This window comes from Molossus molossus, unplaced genomic scaffold (assembly GCF_014108415.1).
Source record: "Molossus molossus isolate mMolMol1 unplaced genomic scaffold, mMolMol1.p scaffold_m16_p_8, whole genome shotgun sequence".
NCBI lineage: Eukaryota > Metazoa > Chordata > Mammalia > Chiroptera > Molossidae > Molossus > Molossus molossus.
In genome coordinates this window covers 30,874,541-30,896,428 of record NW_023425402.1, presented here as the reverse complement: position 1 = coordinate 30,896,428, position 21,888 = coordinate 30,874,541, and the positions used below count along the sequence as shown (strand labels likewise).

The 21,888-nt window shown below is 33.8% G+C and overlaps 1 protein-coding gene across 1 annotated transcript in view; it reads left to right on the top strand.

The window, feature by feature from the left end:
• EYS (eyes shut homolog) overlaps positions 1-21,888 on the top strand; it is a 1,629,530-nt gene that overhangs the window by 622,339 nt on the left and 985,303 nt on the right. The window contains 3 exon segments of the mRNA XM_036248740.1: positions 445-704; positions 10,813-10,909; positions 11,097-11,144. Of these exon segments, the coding sequence (XP_036104633.1) occupies positions 445-704; positions 10,813-10,909; positions 11,097-11,144 (405 nt within the window).

Genomic DNA, 21,888 nt, shown 5'->3' with positions numbered 1-21,888 from the left:
ATATTCTGGTAAATTATAAAAATCACATGTTACTAAAGATATTAAATTAAATATCATCTAAGGCTTATAAATAGTGATTCCATTGGTAAAACTTATTTTACATAAAAGAAATCATTGAGAAGATTTTCTCAATTGGTAATTCAGTTCAATGACTGCTAAATTGATATTGGTAGCATTATTGTTCTTTGATATGTCTTAGTGGTATAACTATGTCAGAAATTTACCAAATGATTTTTAAATTGTATTCCAGCCAATGTAGAGAGTTTTGTAGTAATATACATTAAATTGTCTCATGAAATTAGGCAAACTATTTTTAAAGTATGTACAATTTATTAATCTTGTCATAAATAAATATGGTATTACTTCAATATAGCAATTACATTGAAAATGCAAATAATAAATTTGGATCAGCATTGTTCATATTTTTTTTAAATTTTATTTCAGCTGTGAATGTGCATCTGGATGGACTGGACAAAACTGTAGTGAAGAAATAAATGAATGTGACTCTGACCCATGCATGAATGGAGCTCTTTGTCAAGAATCTACCATCCCTGGGCAATTTGTATGCCTATGCCCACCCTTTTATACTGGGAAATTTTGCCATCAACACTATCACCCCTGTGATCCACTCACAGACCTTTGCAGAAACAACTCAACATGCTTGATTTTGGTAGATGGGAATCATTACTGTATTTGTAAAGAAGGTAAGAGCTTATATTTGTTTTTTCCACTTTAAAATATGTTTTTATTGATCTTTTTATTTCTTTTTTCTAATTAATTTTTTTTTTGTTACAGACATTTCTCCTTTTTCTCCCATTGACAGCCTCCTCCCGTTTCCACCCCCCACCCCCCAGCATTGTTGTCTATATCCTTTGGTTATGCTTATATGCAAAAGTTCTTCAGTTTATCTCTTCCCTCCCTCCTACCCCCATCTCTGAAGTTTGTCAGTCTGAACCCTACTTCTACGTCTCTGGGTCTATTTTGTTCATCATCTTATTTTGTTCATTATATTCCACAAATAAGTGAGATCATGTGATACTTGTCTTTCTCTGACTGGCTTATTTTGCTGGGCATAATGTTCTCCAGGTCCTTCCATGTTGTCTCAAAGGATCAGAGATCTTTCTTTCTTACAGCTGTATAGTGTTCCATTGTATATATGTACCACTGCTTTTTTAATCTACTCAACTGTTGATGGACACTTGGGCTGCTTCCAGATCTTAGCAATTATACATAGTGCTGCTATGAACATGGGGTACATATATAATTTCTGATTCGCGTTTCAGGCTTCTTAAGACATATTCCTAGACTTGAGATCACTGGGTCAAATGGCAGTTTAATTATATTATATTTTTGTTTTGTTTTGCTTTGTTTTCTCTATGAATGATGGCTTCTTAAGAATGGGCGACAGAAAACCTATATACATTGGCAGATGGGGCTATCTGACTCCAAATCCAGGTATATAAACACACTGGGGGAATAATCAAGAAAGTTACTCTAAAGCACAGTGGAGGAAAGGGAAAGGCGTGAAACTTGGTAGCTTGGGGCTCTTTTAATTTCTTTCTTTCTCTTAGAAAAATCTTGTATATGTAGCGTTCCTGACAGTACCAGTGAGTTAGAAGTGGACATATGTATAATCTAAGGCAGCGATTTTCAACAGGTATGCAGAAATCCTTTTTAAAACACGCAATGCCTGAATTTTAGTCAGGTGCACTGACATCTTTCCCAGTAGACTGTCAAATTAAAACATGACAACAGCCAGCATAACAATAGCCATCCAGTGTGAATGAATCAAAATTACACCTATTTTTTTTGTCAGATTGACAAAAAATTAAATAATTTTTTGTGTGCTGCAGAATTTTAGGAATTAGTATATGTGTGTCATGAGATGAAAAAGGTTGAAAATTGCTGATCTACGGTAATCAAATCTTCCTGTAACTTTTCTCCTAGCACTGTCTGTAAAAATTACTTCTTTCTGCTCAGATTGCAAAACTAGTATCATGTGACTGTGGTGGCTACTTTGTACTATACAGGAGAGAGCCCAAGTAAGAGATAGAGAATGGGCAGATCAAAGGATATTATTGGAACCCCTGAATTCATCCATACCTGAAACCAGGCTATGTCTAGTTTTTTGAGTCACATCAGTCAATAACATCACTGATTATCATTAAAGATTATTGATTGGGATCTCTTCAGCTATAACTGAAGGAGGTCCAATTAATGCAGAAGTAGTCTGGGAAAAAGGTCACCACTTACATACTGCTGACAACACAAGGTCTATTTTTATCTTCAGCAGCAATGCCTCTACCATAAAACTGGCACATAGTAGGCTTTTTATTGCAACTGGAATGTGTGATAAGCACAACTTTTAAACCACATTTTAGAGGTGGACAACTACTATTTATTTCCTAATACTCACTTATGGGTTAATGTTTCTTTCCTTGTTACTGGCTCTACTAGAAGAGTAGTCCTTTAAAGGTACGGATAATACTCATTTAATATTTTGTCCAGAAAAAAAAGCCAACTTAGACTATATCAATTAATTAGTTACCTTAATCAAATCTATTTCTGCTTGTTGTTATAAACCCTTCAAAACTTCCTGATTGTATAAACTAATCTATTATAAGACGATAGAGGCAAGTCCTTACACCTATGAACGAGACAGAAACTTCTGGGCCTACTGAGGGACTTTAACTAGAAACTGAAAAGACATTAGTAATTGTATTTTGTAAAACTGACATGGACATATAGCATATAATGTGGGCATATAGAAAATATGATAAATATTTTCAGGAATGAGACAGGAAAAGCTAAACAGGACACAATGTAAGGGAAGCATTTGTAGCCCTGCTAACCTCAGGAATTATGAAGTACATAATTTAAATGAATAGTTTTCCTTTTAACAAAAATTGAGAGTGAAACTTTTTGAAAAATTATTCAATAACAGGCCACTATTATTCAGCAGAATTATTCCATGGTGCTTTACTTGTTCCACTAATATATTCTCAGAATGTAAGTAACATATAAATATGTATTGAGAGGCAGCGGTATCTTTTCTCAATTTAAATAAAAACTCCTCTATTTTCAACAGATATAATTTTCTATGAGATGGGCATGGTTTTTTAAATCATATTTTCTTATAATGCATTTGCAATTCATAAATGCCTCTTGTGGATTTATATAATCTAGTGAGATTCCTTTCCTGTTGTGGGAGTAAGTTCAGAGATATCATAACATGTTATCATTGCCTATCAACTAGTGATAATATTTTCTATCTTGTTGTGCATCCACAAAAATACCATGGGGACAATTTAGATTTCACCATTCTATATAAGTATAATGTTGTATTTTTCCTTGGAACTTTGCCATTCTACTTAAGACTTCCAGAGAAATGTGACTAATGAAATCAATGAATAGAGTGGCAGGTAGGCACAATAATCTGTGTGTTGATCCCTTTCTAATTGTGATCCAGCACAGAGATATTTGAAGTGTATATCATTTCTAAATTATATATATGTATTTAATATAAAAATATGTTTCTAAAATGTAAGAAATTGTAGATTTCTGTAAATCAGGTCTAACTACTGTAAAAATGTTTACTTAATATTGCCTTTAGTAGTTCAGCTTTTGTAGCCAAAGTACTGTGAGTTTACTTTAAAAATCTACCTCAGTCTGGCCAGTATGGCTCAGTGGTTGAGCATCGACCCATGCACCAAGAGGTTGCCTGTTCGATTCCCAGTCAGGACACATGCCCAGGTTGTGGCCCCATTCCCCAGTGGGGGCATGCAGGAGGTGGCCAGTCGATGTTCTCTTTCATGGATGTTTCTATCTCTCTCTACCTCTCACTTCCTCACTCTCTAAAATCAATAAAGGAAAAAAAAAAGTTTTTGAATCTACCTCAGAATAGTAAAAAGTGGTTGGCTGAAATATTTTAGATATTGTTTCCAGAGTTACTTACTTTAATACTTATTATTGAAATTAGGGTCTATGTCAGAGAAATAACATCTTTTTTTTGAAGTAAATATTTAGATCAAATTTTATGTAGAAGATTACAACACTTGAAATTAGAAAGAATTCCAAGACTTCACATCTGATGCAGCTATAGAATGTGGAAACTCCCCTGGAACTCTGCCTGTTGGTGGTGTTTGTCCGGTGACCAGAATCGAGCAAGTCATGAGAAAAGAGATTTAAGGCTTAATATCTGAGAGTTCAGCTTATGTTTCTGAAATTCTGTTAATGATTTTTAGTCAGTCTATAGATTCCATCACAATTTACATATGAGTATAAATAAAATTCCAGAACCACAGTAATAATGTGACTACAGACTAGACAACTAAATTACAAATGACATTAAAATTTACCCTGAGAAACCAGCAAATACAAAAAACTAATCATTTGGTTTCTGCCAAATTGATTGCCCAGCAGGAAACTATTTTGCTTAGTGTGATTGAAACTTATAGTCAAAGCATTGTAATTCATTTGGGTGCAATGTGATCTACTTAAAAAGTATAGGTATAGTAAAATATCAGAACTATTGTGATCGTATTGCAAGAGAAAGTAAGAAATGCTCCGGTCTTCTGATTAGAACTGAGGTGAGTTAATTTGATCCCTATGACACTGACCATTTTTTAGTGGAAAATAGGTAGACAGAGAAGTATTTAATAGTAATAATTCAAGGCAAGTTTGTTTAATATATAATCCAATTTTCTTTTAAAAATTTATGTGATAAAACATCAGTGCTTTAATAAATATAAAATTATGACAGAAAGACAAATATAATTTCCTAAGATTCCTAGAAACAAATGGGTTTCAATCTTAGTATTCCACTAGTGTTTGCTTTGGTGATTTAGTGTGAATCAATTGACACCTCAAAATTTATTTCATAGTACACTTCATTTTTATACCCCTTTAAGTTAGTTTCTGTACACAGCACATCAATCTTGCAATTGCATGTTGATAATGTTCTAGAAGTTGGAAAATTATATTCCTTATTAACTGACTCAACAGATATATATTGATTTTCTACCATGTGTCCTTGGTTGAGGCAGGTTCTGAAGAAATTAACCATAGCAGAGACATGCCCACAAGGTATTTAAGGAACAAGGGAAATACACACAAGTTAACTAAACATTAAAGTGCAATGTCGTAAGAGCTTTCCCACTGATGATGGAGGCATGTGTGAGGAGAGAGGATTTGTGTATGCATAGCCCAGCTTTCTTGTTTAGTGTGACAACTTTGAGTTATGTCTCATATGATTTATTTTTTCCTCAATTTTATATTAATTTATTTTTGTTACAGATGCTTCCCCCTTTTTCCCCTTAGACACCCTCCTCCCCATCCTGCCTCCCCCAAACCCCCCAGCATTGTTGTCTATGTCCATTGGTTATGCATACATGCATATAAGTTCTTTGGTTTATCTCATCCATTCCCCCCTACCCCCCTCCTCTGAGGTTTGTCAGTCTGAACCATACTCCTTTCTATGTCTCTGTGTCTAGCTTGTTCATCAGCTTATTTTTGTTTACTATGTTCCACAAATAAGTGAGATCATGTGGTATTTGTCTTTCTCTGATTGGCTTATTTTGCTTAGCATAATACTCTCCAGGTCCCTCCATGTTGTCTAAAAAGATAAGAGATCTTTCTTTCTTACAGCTGCATAGTATTCCATTGTGTAAATGTACCACAGCATTTTTTTATCACTCATCTATTGATGGACACTTGGGCTGTTTCCAGACCTTAGCTATTGTAAATAGTGCTGCTATGAACATAGGGTATACCACTCTGAATGTGTCTAATCTTGTCTGATGTCTCATATGATAGTTCTAAGAGGATCTCCAGCACCCTGGAGCCTTAGTTGCCCACAGCAATAACCTGATCATTAGACCACACCCTTCCTTATTTTATATTCCTACTCCCTTGTAATCATTTCTGGGATCATCTCTCAAATAAGCTACTGTTTGCAAATCATTCTCTAATACTTTTCCTTTCAAAGAACTCAAGTTAAGACCCATCTGTCTGGCAATTATGATTGATCCAGATCTGGGCACTGGAATAGTGCCATTAAGAGCCCTTCCTTTGACTTGATGCTAAGAGAAGCTGTTTTTTTCTTTTGCCAGTTTTTCAGTTGGTGCAGCCAGCACCATACCATGTTCCCTTCACATGGAAATCTGTGTGCAGTCGGAGGAAAATGCTTGGGAAAGAACCTGTGCCGGCAGTTCCCACAGTTCTGTCTTTAATTCTGCAAACTGCCTGCCATCTTTCCCAGCTAGGCTACCAACAAATTCCATTCTTTGTCTAAGTGTTTTTGTGTATATTGCATGTTATCAAAAAGTAATGTCTAATGCACACAATGAGGGGAAAGAGCTGATTAAGTAGAAGAGGTGGAATAAGTGAATTCAACTTCAGGATGGTAGAAATGAAATATAACAATGACTTGAGGGTTATCGAGGTAAAGATGACTTAAATGAAATGCACACGGATGTCTGTAAATATCTACTGAATATAACAGATTCTCTGTAATTTCTATCATACATTTGAATATAGTAATAGATCTGAAATAATTTTATTGTTAAAATATATTTGTCTTATAACATTCTCTTTAGGAAAAATTCTTTATCTTTCTACTTAGAATAGCATCACACTTTATAGGCAAAAACATCACCCTATCAAACACTTTTAATTTAATTTAAAGGGATCAATTTTCAGAGGTAGCCACTTCATCCATATGTCTTCAAGATAAAATGAGCAGAAGTTTCTATAAATGACACTTTTAAAAGGATTAAAATGTGGAAAAGACTCCTTGTAAGGTGCAATGAAAGGAAGAATCAGATCATTTACATGTGCTACTGATTTACAATTGGGATATTAAGCTTGATGGATTTGTGCTACCAGAGGAGGCAAGCAGTTGCATTTAAATGTATCTATTACTCTAGTATATATACTACTATTATGGTAATGCCACATTACCTAAGGTGTATAATTTCAAGCACCAAATAAATGTGTCACTTGACAAAATAGTTTGTCTAAATTAAAAATTACAGCTTTTGACAGTTAAAAACATGAGCTTATGCAGTAACATGTGTCTACTAGGTTTACATAGCTTGGAAATTTATAGTGAGAAAATTCTTCAAATAAAATTTGTTGCCAATTAACTTCAAAATGTCAACTATTTGTTACTCAAAGCTAACATAAAAATATCGGCTTTTATTCTTATTTTCTAAAAGTTTAATTAAAGTCAGTATTAAAAAATGTTAAGGCCTCTTGAAAATATTAATTTTATGTTTTATAGTTTTCAAAGTTAAATCTTCAACTTTTTTTGGTAGTGCTGGCAAATTTTGAAGAAAATAGTATTTGAATTATATTGTGTTAAAATAAAAAGAAAAATGTACATAATTTTGTTTTTTTAAAAATATGTTTTTATCGATTTTTTTTAGAGAGAGAGGAAGGGAGAGAGAGATAGAAACATGGATGTGATACAGAAACATCAGTTGGCTGCCTCCTGCTCACCACCTACTAGAGCTCAAACCACAACCAGGGCATGTGCCCTGACTGGGAACCAAACTGGTGACCTCTTGGTACATGGGACAATGCTCAATCCACTGTGCCACACCAGCGGAGCAAAATGTACACATTTTCTGACTTGTGAAGAGAAAAATCTTTTTTTGTTTGTTTGCTTTCATAAAGTTTTAAAATATAGTAAAATTAATTAAGAAGAAATAAAAGTATTATGCCTTAATACTTTTGAAAATTATTCATTTTTAGTAATTTTAATTTTATTTCAAAATGTTTTGTTTTGACACTACCTTATTTGAATACATGAAAGATATACTCTAGGTTTTCCCTATTTATTTTCATTTCTAATTATTTCAACTTATATTACTTCTAATGGGATAGTTGTCAAGGTAGAGGCCTGAATGATCAAATGTTTCCTGAAAAGTCTTTATGAAAACCTAACTATTGTTAATGTACTTTGTTCCATATAAATTGGCTGCATTTGTTAGAAATGAGAACATATTAAGTAATTGATTTAGCTCCTAGATTTGAGCAGTAGACTTAGTAACTTATGTTTCTTGGGGGGGGGGGGGTGAGTGGAGAAGTATGAAAATATTATTTATTAACCATTCCCACACGTTTGCTATTACAATACCCCAGCAAGACACTAAGAAAATGATCAAGAGGACGTCGGTTTGAGAACAACTCATTGTGAGTATAAGGAATTCTACCGCAGTTAATGGATCAGAGTCAGCTGAATAGTTATGGATAGGGATAAATAACAAGAGAACAGCATGGAATTAATCCACTGTACTTTTAATTTTGACAGACATTTAGTTTTCACTGAGTGTATTCAAATAAGTACCCTTTACTCAAATAAATATCAACTGCCAACACCAAGGACTATGGAAAGTTTCGTTTGGGACTAAGTATACATTTCCTTACTTTAAATCCCTCGAACATAAGCTTTCTCAGTAAAGCTTTGTCTTATTTTAAATGCAACCCATGCCTACTTTATTTGTTCTCTCAATGTCTCCTGCATTTCAGCAATCTCATCTCATTTCCTCAGCCCACTGACATATGTTGCTCCTTGGTAACAAAACTCCATCTTAGAAATGTCAAACTAAATGAACAAGGCAAAATAACAAAAATAAGGTTATCTTGTGAGCTGTTTGAGTTCCCAGGTCCTGAATGTTCTTCTGATTCATCAGCCAAGCTGAACTCGGGAAGGCCTTTCTCTAAGTAGCCAACGCCCTGAGCCTAAGTGCCCACAGGAACATTTCTAGGAAACATTTTAGTGTCAAGGTGCCCTGCCTCCCAGATAAAGCTAGTCATACTCAAAGTAGAAATGGTGGAATGCATCCAACTCTCTAAATCTTTAACTTGAAAAAAAAATTAATTCTAATCAAATGTTTAAAGCCAAAGCTTATTATGTTATTTATAACTGTACTATAACATTGGCAATTTATATATAACAGCAATAGTGATTGATGAATGAAATGTGTTGAATAATAATTTGCTCACCCAAATTAAAACCATATTAACTTGGAAATAACTCATTTTAATTTCATTTTTAATGCTGAGGATACAACCTAATACATGAATGAAATTATAAACATGCAACTTCAGAGTTTAATGTGAAGTTTTTGATAATTGAGTAAGAAAAAATAAGACAATTTAATAACTGCTTGTTCTGAAGACTATCTGGTCTATTCATCACATGGGCTCTTCAGGTTTCTTATGATTAGTATTTCATGGTGCATCTTTATTTATCGTCCTTCTTTTAACCTATATTTATCTTTACATTTAAAGTAAATTTCTTTTAGATATCATACAGTTGGTTCTGTTACTTAGTCTATTTCTATATTAAATTGAAGTGTTTTTTAACATATTTAATGTAATTATTGATATATATATAGCTTTCAGTAAATCATCTTACTATTTGTTTTCTATGTGTTTCCATAGTTTGTTTGTTTGTTTACTGTCTTCTTTTGGATCAAGTAATTTTTAGGTTTGCACATTATTATATGCTGATGAGGCAGACAGATTTTATAAGATGTAGTACTAGCTTCCCATACCCCAACCAGAAGAGGTTTTGGCATTTGACCTGATGGTGGATAACACAGAGAATGACAATGGATTGATGTGCAAAGATAAAGGAGGCCAATCCTGTGTTCTTGCATGATAATCTGAGTGAGGAAATACGAAGAGGATTTTCCACTGAGCAATAGTCGCTGAAACTAAAAGGTCATGATACACAGATAGAGGCCAAGAACACAGTGATATATTGTCTACATGACAATATTATATATGATTTGAAACTCTGAACATGAAGAGATGTTTGCAGATAGAAAGAAAAAAGGAAATTATATGAAAATATACTAGGGGAGGAAGATGGCCATTCATGGGTAGTTGGATTGTACTCTCTTTCAGACGCTGCTGTGTTCCAATGGCAGTCTATGTGTGTGCCAATAATAAAATCAGTTCTCTTAGAGGAACAGAAATCTGAGTAGATACTGACATATAAAATGTCACTGAAATTATTTGGTGCATAGTTATATCACTACAAGAGTAAGAGAAAGGAAAATCTCATGTTGTATATTTTCTAACTAGTATAAATAAATGGTAGCAAGACAAAATGAGTATAGATATATAATCATAAAAATAATTGTTTAAATGGTTATCATAAATATATTTTTAATATGTTTTAAAAAGTGATAATTATGCTGATTTTTCTGACACAAGTGTTTTGAAATAATTACAGCTGCCTCTTTTCAGTCTGTATAATTTTTTTAATGTTCTTTGTTATTTTAAAATGTAACTGGCATGTGTTTAAATGGATGATTGATTATGTAGCTATGAGTCAAAATAATTTGTTTTCTTTGAATCACTTAGATATGAAAAGCAATTAAATAATTTGCCTCATCTGCTAACTGGCTTGAATAAATCTGATTGCTGAAGCTCATTTTTTTAAAGATTGGTCATTGCATTAATTTATTTGTTTTTTAGATCATTTTGATTATTCTTGTACAAATAATTAAATACCTTAAAACAACAGCAACATTAGCAATGATTCTACTTTCTCAGGGAATTTAGTAAAGTATTCCTCCTTTGATTCTTTTGTGTGAACTCGTTAATTAGAAACTAGCATAATTTTATTTATACATGATATGGAATAGAGTTGTACTAGAAACCAGAGGTGAGGTGTTTTCTCTTTCTTTTTTTCTTAACTTCCATTATAAGCAAATTCTGACTCTTTATCACTGATCTGATTCGCACTCTGAAATGAGGATTGCTCATCCATATCCTTCACCTCTCTCTCTGCAGGATCTGAAGGGGAACTCTGTGAAATTAACATGAATGCGTGCTTCTCCCTTCCTTGTTGGAATTATGGTGACTGTGAAGATGAGGTCAACAATTTCAGGTAGAGGAAACCAAAAAGAAAAAAATTGATATTTATGCATGTAGATGTATCTTAATATATGCAGATTTATCATTTTTAATTGACAAATTGAACATTTATTACTAATCATTTGCCATGCTACAATTATTTGAAGCTTTGACTTTATACATTTATATCAATGGAATTATTAAATTTCTTTTTTTGAAAGGTGTGTTTGCAGCCCCAGATTTTCTGGACTTGTGTGTGAAATTGAAATGCTCATATAAACCTCTGTGGATCCAACAAACAAGTCAGAGGCTATATTTTACTGAACCACTTATTTTATATGTGTAATTTAACAAATAACATGATGAACATTCATATACCTGTTATTCAGCTTATGAAGCAGGACATCACCAATATCCTTGTGCTTGTCCCCAAATGCTCTTCTACTCTCCCACCCAGTGGTACTGAATATCCTGAATTTATGTTTAATACCCATGCTCTTAATATGCAGCATTTACAGCATGTATGCCTAAACAAAATGCTCTTTAGTTTGCATATTATTATAGCTAGATAATATTGTGTGTAGTCTTCTGAAAATTTATTTTGTTAAACTTGATATTTCTGCATTATCTATTAACATATTTTATCTGTTGTTTATTTTTAATTATTGTAGAATATTCTACATAGATATATGCCAACATTTATTTATTATGCTCCTGGACATGGATTTGGGGGTTATTTACCTCTTCATTTTTAGAAATAATAATGCTATTTAAGTTTTTAAATATTTATCCAAATACATAAGTACTAGTGTTACTCCAGACAGTTAGTCGGGGGGAACATAAATCCCACAAAATCAATACCAGCTAACATCACACACCTCACCAAATTAGCCTGGCCAAAAATAGAAGGATAATTTTTAAGTTGACCATTTTGTAAGGCCTGCAAATGATGTTATAAATATCCAAAAGGCCCTTGGCAGTAAAAAGGTTCCCCACACCTGCTAGGCTTTAGACCTAGAAATAGATTAGTTGAACTGTAAGGTAGACATTTCCCATTTACTATACCATGATATTTTATTTTATTTTTTTGAAAATATAACATTCATACTCAGCAAAAGTAAATAAGTATTACTATTTGCATTGTCAGATTATTCCATTTGAGTTTATCTCCTATGTGTAAAATTATATATCCTTGTGGTTTTTCTCTGTATTCTCATAACTTACAAGGTTTGGTATTTTTTTCATACATTTCAAGATATATTTTTCTATCTAGAAATGCCTATTTATGTCTTCTGCCCATTAATGTTCTCCTCTTGTTATATATTATAATTATTATTTTGTTAGTTGTATGCACTGAAAGTATTCTCTGATAAATTTTGAATACTAAATCTTCATTTTTAATGTAATTGAATGAATTAGTTAGTTTGTACTAATTTGGTTTGCTTTTTATCTTGTTTAAAATAGTTTACCTTAGGATTTTTACATCTCTATTCATTAGAGATACTTAGGTCTGTAGTTTTCCCTTTTTTGTATGTGCTATCCTTGCCAGGTTTTGGTATCAGGGTTGTGCTGGCTCACAAAATGTGTTAGGAAGTATTTATTGCCTCTTCTTTAATAATTTGGAAGAGTTTGAGAAGGATAAGGGTTAAATCTCTTTTGAATGGTTGTTAGAATTCTCTAGTGAAGCCATCTGATCCTGGACTTTTATTTTTGAGGAGGTTTTTGATGGTTTTTCTCACTGTTGATTGGTCCATTTAGATTTTTCAATTCTTTTTGATTCAGTCTAGGAAGGTTTTGTATTTTTAAGAACTTATCCATTTCTTCTAAGTTATTGAATTTGGTGGTATTTAGTCCTTCATAGTATTCTAGTATGATCCTTTGTACGTTTGTATTTCTGTGATGTCTTGGTAACTTCTCTTTCATTTCTGATTTTGTTAGTATGAGTCTTTTCTCTTTTTTCCTTAGTGAGTCTAGCAAGGGTTTTTTCAATTTTATTAATATTTTCAAAGAAACAACTCTTTTTATATGAGCTTTTTTTTGTTCGTTATTTCATTCAATTCTGCTCGAATTTTAATTTCCTTTCTTCTGCTGATTTTGGGCATCTTTTTCTCCTTTTTCAAATTCTTTAAGGTGTAACATTAGGTTGTTTATTTTAGATTTTTCTTGTTTCTTAAGGTAGGCCTGTAATGATACAAACTTCCCTCATTTTACTGCTTTAGCTACTTCCCAAAATTTTTGATATGTTGTATTGTCAATCTCATTTGTCTCTATATATCTTTGGATCTCACCTTTTATTTCTCCTTTGACTCAGTCATTTTACAGCCACTATGGTAAACGGTATGGAGGTTCCTCAAAAAATTAAGTGTAGAGTTCATATGACCCAGCAATCCCTCTTCTGGGTTTCTACATGAAACATTTAAAAACATTTATTTGCAAAGACACATGCACCCTATGTTTATTGCAGCATTATTCATGGTGGTCAAGTCATGGAAACAACGAAAGTACTCTTTGATAGATGATTTAATAAAGGAGATGTGGTGCATATATACAATGGAATGTTACTCAGCTATAAGAATAAATAAACTGCCCTGGCTTGTTTTGCTCAATGGTTAGAATATCAGACTGAGGACCAAAGGGTCACAAGATTGATTCCCAGTCCAGGGCACTTACCTGAATTACAGGTTTGATCCCTGGCCCTGGTCAGGGTTGTGCAGGAGGCAACCAATTAATGTGTCTCTTTCACATCAATGTTTCTCTCCTTCCCTCCCTCTCTCCCTTTCACTCTATATACAAATCCTTGGATACGGACTAACAACAACAACAACAACAAAATAATAAGAGATAAAATGCTCCCATTTGTGACAACATGGATGGACCTTGAGAATATAATGCTAAGTGAAATACAGTTGACCCTCGTTTATCGTGGTAAATCAGTCCCAGACTCTACCACGATAAATGAATTTCCACCAAGTAGGATTCTTTCTATAAAATCATCCCTTGCCACTTCGCGCTTTGACTTTCGCAGCTTCACTCTATCGTGGTTTTTATAGTATAGTATTTGAAAAACCCGCGATAAAGTGAAGCCATGAAAGTCAAAGTGCGAAATGGCGAAGGACAACTTTAAGTCAGAAAAAGCTAAGAACTATATGATTTCACTCATATGTGGGATGTAAAATTGAAAGCAACAAATGAACAAATTAGAAAAACAAATAAAAACTTTAGACACAGGCTCCGAGGTATGTTGGCTACCAAGGGAAGGGAATTGGAGGAGTAGTAAAGTTAGGTAAAAGGGGCTCAAATATATGGTAAAGGAGGATGATTTGATGTTGGGTGGTGGGCATGTAATGCAATGCGAAGATCATGTATCATAGAAATGTGCACTTGAGCCCTGGTTGGTTTGGCTCAGCAGTTATAGTGTCAGTCCCAGGACTGAGGGATCATGGGTCAGATTTATGGTCAAGTGCACATGCCTGGTTTGGAGGTTCAATCTCCAGCCCCAATCAAGGTTGTGCAGGAGGTAACCAAACAAAATATCTCACATCAATATTTCTCTCTTTCTCTCTCTTCCTCCCTCCTTTCCACTCTATCTAAGGGTCACTGGGGAAACTGTCCTCAGGAGAGAATTAACAAATAAAAACAAAATATGCACTTGAAACCTATATAATCTTATTATCCAATGTCACCTCAATAAGTTTAATAAAAAGAAGAGGAAAAAGGAGGTTTCTTCTATTTCCTTTTACAATATTTTATTTTATTTATTTATTTTTTATCCTCACCCGAGGACACTTTTTCATTCTTTGTTCAGATAGAGCAGGAGGGAGAGAGAGAAACATCGATGTGAAAGGGACACATCGAGTGGCTGCCACCCACACAACCAACCAGGGCCAGGGACAAACTGCAACCGAGGTACATGCCCTTAGCGGGAACCGAACCCGGGTCTCTCCGGACCGCAGGCCGACGCTTTAACCGCTGAACCAAACCGGCCAGGGCTCCTTTTACATATTTTAAATTCCTGCTGTTCATATTTAAATTTTAATCTATCTGAAATTTTGTATGTGCAATATAATGTAGAAATCTGAGTTTATTATTTTCATATGAATAACCAATTGTGCCTGCTACATGTATTGGATAAGTCAGCCTTTTACACACAGATCTTCATGATTTAAAATATTTTCTTGATCACATATCAAGTTCCCATATGTGAATAGATCTATTTCTCTGCATCTATTATGTTTCTATAGTTCAGTTTGTCATTTGCTAGTACCATAAATCTTAATTACTTACCTTTCAAATATCTCAATACTTGTAGGACAACACATCTCATATTTTTAATCTTCTTTAGGAAGCTTTAGTTGTATGCGACAATTGTTGTTGTTTTCTGTTACAATCAACTATGTTATGCATAAATCCCTACATCTAAACAATCAAACAAAGACCAGGGAAAATTTTAATTGGAATTCTGTTGAATTTGTAGATCAATGTGAGAAAAATGGGTATTTCTTTACCTTGGTCTTCTAAAATATCTTTAAAAAACAGTTGGACAAATTCATTGATTAGGGTTAAAACAGACTCATTTGCCATGTCACAGTTGCTCTCCAAGAACCAAGGGCTATGTTTATCCATCTTAATAGAGATCAAAAATCTTTAATTGCTGTCAGAATTTGTATTACAACCTGCTTAAGTTTCCTGTCATCTTTTATTATTTCTATCATTTTCTATGGCTTTTGCACTGTCCAGTCTGGTGAAACAAATGAGGATATGCTTTGAATCACTGCCCCTGCAATGTTGAAGCCTTTCAAGAGGATGCTAATCACTACAAGTCCCATAGGAATGTATAATTCCTTTCAGTTTAAAATCTGAATGAGTATAAAGGGGCATTTAAAAATCTTTCAATTGGGCTTTCCTTTATAATATCTTATTCCAATGTGGAAATTCTGTCTACTACTAAATATATTGACTTCAGTAAATATTCAGGAATTGTGGGGGAAAACAAAACAAAACAACACATAGATTTGTGACCAATCTACCAAACTTAAAAAAATTTATATTTTTACTAGAGCAGAGATATTTCAAAGATAATAAGTTCAGAGCCAACTTCTAAAAGGTCAGCATATCTTTCTTTCATTAGTCAAGTTATACTGGTAAATGGCCTCAGATCCTCTGAGGAGTTCTTCAGGAAGGTACATGTAACATGTGACTATATTGCAAGGTTCTACTTCAAAGGTACTAACCATCCTTCAGATGAGGTGCTGAGTGTGTGACATAGCTTAGGTCTGAAGTTGTGTAAGAGTCTAGGAATCCCTACAAAGGCAAGTTTATCATGTTTCTGTTCTGCAGACCTTTATATTTAATTCTCTCTCTCTATATATATATATATGTAAAGTAGCATCATAACAAATTGCCCATGTAATTTGTTTCTAGTAACCCATCAATGATTAGCCACTGCCAAGGATATCTGTGAATCAATCTATAAATCATCATTCTGTTTCTCTGATTTATGTGGTTATTTGCTCAATTTTTTACCAGATAGGCAAGCATATTCAACAAGCTTTATCTATGATTGGATCCCATTATGCTAATTCATATCAGGGAAAACAACTTCACTGACAACATGGCATCCTACACTGTTATATCCAGCCTATAAAGGACAATCACCACAGAGCTCATAAAGACACTAGTGCCCCCTGCCGAATCCTGTGGGTGGAGTGTCCTCTTGGGTGAATGGAGTTTCTTCCTAGGTGATCGGAATGTCCTCCTATATTCTCTGAGGATAGAAAAGAAACAGTTTAGCTAGAAATGATTCATTAAAACATTTTCATGAGCCTATAGACTTCTCCCTACATTACATATCAAGAAAACTCTGGCAGTGCTACCTCAGTAATCTAAGCTAAGTCTTGTCTTAACTCATAGACCGACAGCTCTGGTTGGTGAGTGGAGGGTTGGGGGGAGGGGTTGAACAAAAGAAAAATAAGAGAGAGAACACATGGACATAGACAACAGTGTGGTGATTGCTTGGGGCAGGGGAGTGAGGGAGGTGGAAGAGGGCATAGAAAGGGTACGGGGTTGATTGAATAAATGAATGAATGAATGAATAAATAAATAAAATTAAGTCCTGTTTTTTATTACCTAGCATATTTTATACACACCCAGATGCTCATATTAGCATATTAAGTCTTTCCTCCCCACCCATGACAATGCTGGCTCATTTAAGTCATGTTTATTCTCCTTTTGTCTGACCAGCTTTATGACAATATAAATTGATGAGGTTATATAACTCTTTTAGGGTGTAGGATATCTGTTCCTGTTTTTTTTTTTTTTTCCATCTCTCATCAGCAAAAGTGAAATGTAATTCTTTTCATGGGCTAGAACCAGTGAGAAATGTTCCAGAGTAGCCAGGGAAAACTGGCAACAGTTTATAAGTTAATTTTTTCAGTGGCATTTAGAGGAAGACTTGTATACAGAGAAGTACAGATTCCCTAAGCCATAGAAGTTTCACCTCTACTAGAAAAGGAGATTAAAGTGATAACAGATATTTAAATTTCTTTATTATGTTTTTTTCTCTCCAGGGGACGTGAACTTCCTGTACTATACAGAGTATATTGGTTTGTGTTGTTGCTTAGCAAAAAACTGAAAACTCAGTGGTTAAAAATAGCAATCATTTATTATTATTTCCCTAACTGTGGTTTCCTGTTATCTGGCTAATTTATACAGGTGAAGTTGGTTCAGGTTTCTTTGGCAAGTGGCTGAAGTGGGAGGCGTGTTTATAGGTCTGTTATGTCAGCTACCAATATCTCTCATCCCTTCTGGACTAGCGAGCTCTTCTCATGGAGTGGCTGAAGGTCGAGAGAATAAGTAGAAGCATGCAAACCTTCATAAGCCCGACTCTGAAATAGCACCCGTCCACCTTTATCTATAGATCACTGTCCAAAAACGGAATCATGACCAAGCCTGAAAGTGTGGGGCAAATAAGCACTCTTTCCATGATGAAGCTCCAGCCAGGAAAAAGAGAGGTAAAGAATTACAATAAAAAAAAAAAAATGCTATCAACTGCACAGAAGAGAGGATTGGTAACTAGATAATAGGCCCATGGAAAATATGCAGACTGAAGTAAGGGGCATTGAACGCCTACTTATTCAATTTGCCCTGGTTGGGACGTAAAAGGCAGCCCTGAGTCAGAGACTGGCATGAAATAAGTGGTAGAACCAAAATGACCTTAGACATCTATATGAAGGTTGCCCCATCCCTTGTGGCTCAGTTGGTTGGAGCATGGTTCCCTATACTAAAAGGTTGAAGATTTGATTTCGAGGCAGGTCACATACCTAAATTGTGGGTTTGATCCCTGGTTGGGACAGGTAGGGAAGGCAACCGGTCCATGTTCTCCCTCACATTGATGTTCTTCTCTCTCCCTCCCTTCTTTTCTCTCAAAAATCACTAAGCATATCCTCAGATGAGGATTAATAAACAATCTAAATGAAGATTTTTCATAAAGAATTTATTGTGTATGTGACTCCTGAAGACTTTCCCAAGTTGTAGTATGAGATCTCAAAGAACTACAGGAGGAAGCCAGCTCAAATGTTCTGTGCTTCAAAGAGAACCCATATGGTGTATTCATGAAAATGAGAACAATGAGTTCATTTACTGAGTGTTTAATTGATTATAGGGTTGATATTGACCCTTCAATCTAGTTGATGGCAGCAGCAGCAAAGTGATTCTCAAACTGAGAAAATTCTAAAGAGCTCGATGAAAACTGCCCAACTATTAATGATGATTACCCTGACAGCTCAACATGCCTATTGCTAAAGAGGTTTTGTGAATATTAATCGCCAGGCCTGTCTCATGTTAGGGAAAACTGCTGCCAGCACAATGCACTGACTCAACCATTATTGAAATTCACACCCATTGTGACATGAAACAGATGCTAGAGGTCTCTGGATATGACTTTGTACCATCTGATTAGTGTGCACTGCACAGTGCTGGCATCTGCTTCCAGAGGCCTTCCACAGAGATCAGAAAGCTAAGAAAGAAGGGAGGTATCCCAGCCCCTGTTTAGAGACATTCTTTGAGGATGATGGTGCAATGCGCAAGAGATATTTGGAACCCCAAGGCAGTTTACCTCTGGATAAGAAATAAATAAATGGCAGCCACTTTGGAAGACAGTTTGGGAGTTTCTTACTAAACTTACAATATGATCCAATAATGGCAACTGCTTGATATTTGCCCAAATGAGATGAAATGAATGTCCATCCACTCAAAAGCCTATACACAGATGTTTACATCAGCTTTATTTATCATTGCCAACACTTGGAAATAACCAAGATGCCCATCAGTAAGTGAATAGATAAATTGTGGTCCATCCAGATAATGAAATATTACCCAGCACTAAAAAGAAATGAGCTATCAAGTTATGAAAAGACATGGAGGAATTTTATATACATATTACCAAATTAGAGAAGCCAATCAAAAAAGGCTTATATATGGTATAATTCCAACTACATAACATTATGGAAAAGGCAAAATATCAGAGACAATAAAAAGATCTTTGGTTACCATCAGTTAGGGGGAAGGAGGAATGAGTGGGTACATCTCAGAGGATGTTTAGAGCAGTGAAACCATTCTATAAGCTATTATAATGGGGGAAACGTGTTCTACATTCGTCATAACCCATAGAAGGTCCAACACTGAGAGTGAACCCTAATGTAAACTGTGGACTTTGGGTAATACTGATGTGTCTGTATAGGTTCAGTTGAAATAGATGTATTGGTGGGGGATGTTGATAGTGGGGGGGGGGGATATGGAAACTCTGGACTTTCAGCTTAATTTTCCTGTGTACATTAATCTAATCTAAAAAAAAAAGAAAAAGTCTATTTTGAAAATGCCTTCAATACAGCAGCCTTTTGACTTTTCAATCTGAATTGTGTTTGAGAAAATAAACTGTTAGTGATAACTAAGTAGATGCTTACAAAGATATGTGCACTAAACATTGCTGAAATCAGTTTAAGGTTAGGAGAAAGTCAGAAAACATAGGTGAAAAAAAGAACAAGCTGTTCAGAGAGGAAGAAATTTAAGTAGTCAGTAAAAAATAATCAGGAAACATAAAATAAAATGAGATATGTATTTCTAAGGACCAGTTGAATCTCATCCACTGCTCATGGGAGGATAAAGAACAATGTTGGGGAACATGTTGGAAAATATATGTGTTTGTATACACATAAAAGTCTTAAATATGGGTACACAAAGATATGTATAAAGTTATACATATGTGATATGTTTACAATAGTGAACATTTTAAAAGAATCAAAATAATTAACAAAAATATTAACTAAATAGGAAAAAATATTATACAAATATATACTGATAAAATGTTTACTGAAATATATGATGAATGAAAAAGAAAGTATCAGAATAATATATGCAACATATTATTTAGAAAAAAAATTTTTTTAAGAAACTGTCAAACTAACTTCCAAAATGACTATCATTTTGCATTTCCATCAGCAGTGAATGAAAGTTCCCATTGTTTTACAATCTCATGAGCATTAGGTATTGTCAGTGTTATGGAAATTTGACTATTCCAAGAGGAGTATAGTTGTATCTCATTGTTTTATTTTGCATTTCCCTAATAACATACGGTATGGAGCACCTATTTATATGCTTATTTTACATCAGTAAATCTTTGTTTAGGTGTTTGTTAAAGCCCATTTTTAATTGAGTTTGTTTTTTATTATTGACATTTAATGGTTCTTTGTATATTATGCATGATATAATATACAAAGATATGCCTTTTGCAAATATTTTCTTCTAGTCCCTGACTTGTCTTATCATCGTCTTGACATTATCTGCCATAGAACAGAAATGTTTAATTTTTATGAAGTCCAGCTTATTAATTCTTTCTTTCATGAATCATACTCTTGGTGTCATATTTAAAAAGATAAACCCAAGGTCTTTAGATTTTTCTTCTCTGTTATCTTCAAGGAGTTTTATAATTTTTATGAAAATGTACGAAGTCTGTGTCTAAATTCTTTATTTTTCTTCACATAGATGTTCAGCTGTTCCAGTACCATTTTTAAGAGACCATAATTTTTCTATTGAATGGCCTTTACCTCTTTGTCAAATCTCAATTGACAATATTAATATGGGTCTATTTCTGGGCTATTTTGTTTCATTGATCTATTTATCTATTTTTAAATAACACACTGTCTTGATTACTATAACTTTATGGTAAATCTGGATGTCAGGTGGTGACAGTTCTCTAATTTGTTCTTATTAATATTATGTTTCCTTTAACATTGTATTCTGGGTCTTCTTCTTCTACACATAGACTTTAGAATCATTTTGTCAATACACTCAAAATAAATCACTTGGATTTTTATTGTGACTTCATTGAATCTAGTAATGAAGTTGGGCAGAATTGATATCTTAATAATATAACCTTTCTATCTATGAATATAAAATGTATCTTTATTTAGTTTTTCTTTGATTTTATTAATCAGAGTTTTATAGTTTCTTTACATGAGATAAATGCAGATACTGTTAGATTTATATCTAATTATTTAATTTTGGAGCTAGTATTAATAAAATATTAAAACATATTTTGAAGAATGCATACCATCTTAAGAATAGTGCTAATCTTTTTATAAAGAAGAATGGAGAATAATTAACATGGACATAAAACAGGTTTCAAATATATTCATTATATTTTTCTTAAAATTTCTTTAGCAACTTAGAAAAATATTAAAATATATTAAATATAGATGATGGGTCCCTGGGTGTTGATTATCCTATTCTGAAAAAGTACCTGGTTTTAATTTTTATGATAAAAGTCATTTTCAGTGTGTTAAAATGTTTTAAAGGTTAAAAAAAAATCTATGAACAGCTGAAAATGACTAATTACATTATTATATCTCATTTGTTTTGCAAGAATATTAAACAATAGTTTTGTTTATTTTAGCATATTGATAGTAACTTACCAATTAGAAATCTTTGAAATAATCCATCAACTCAACACCAATTGTA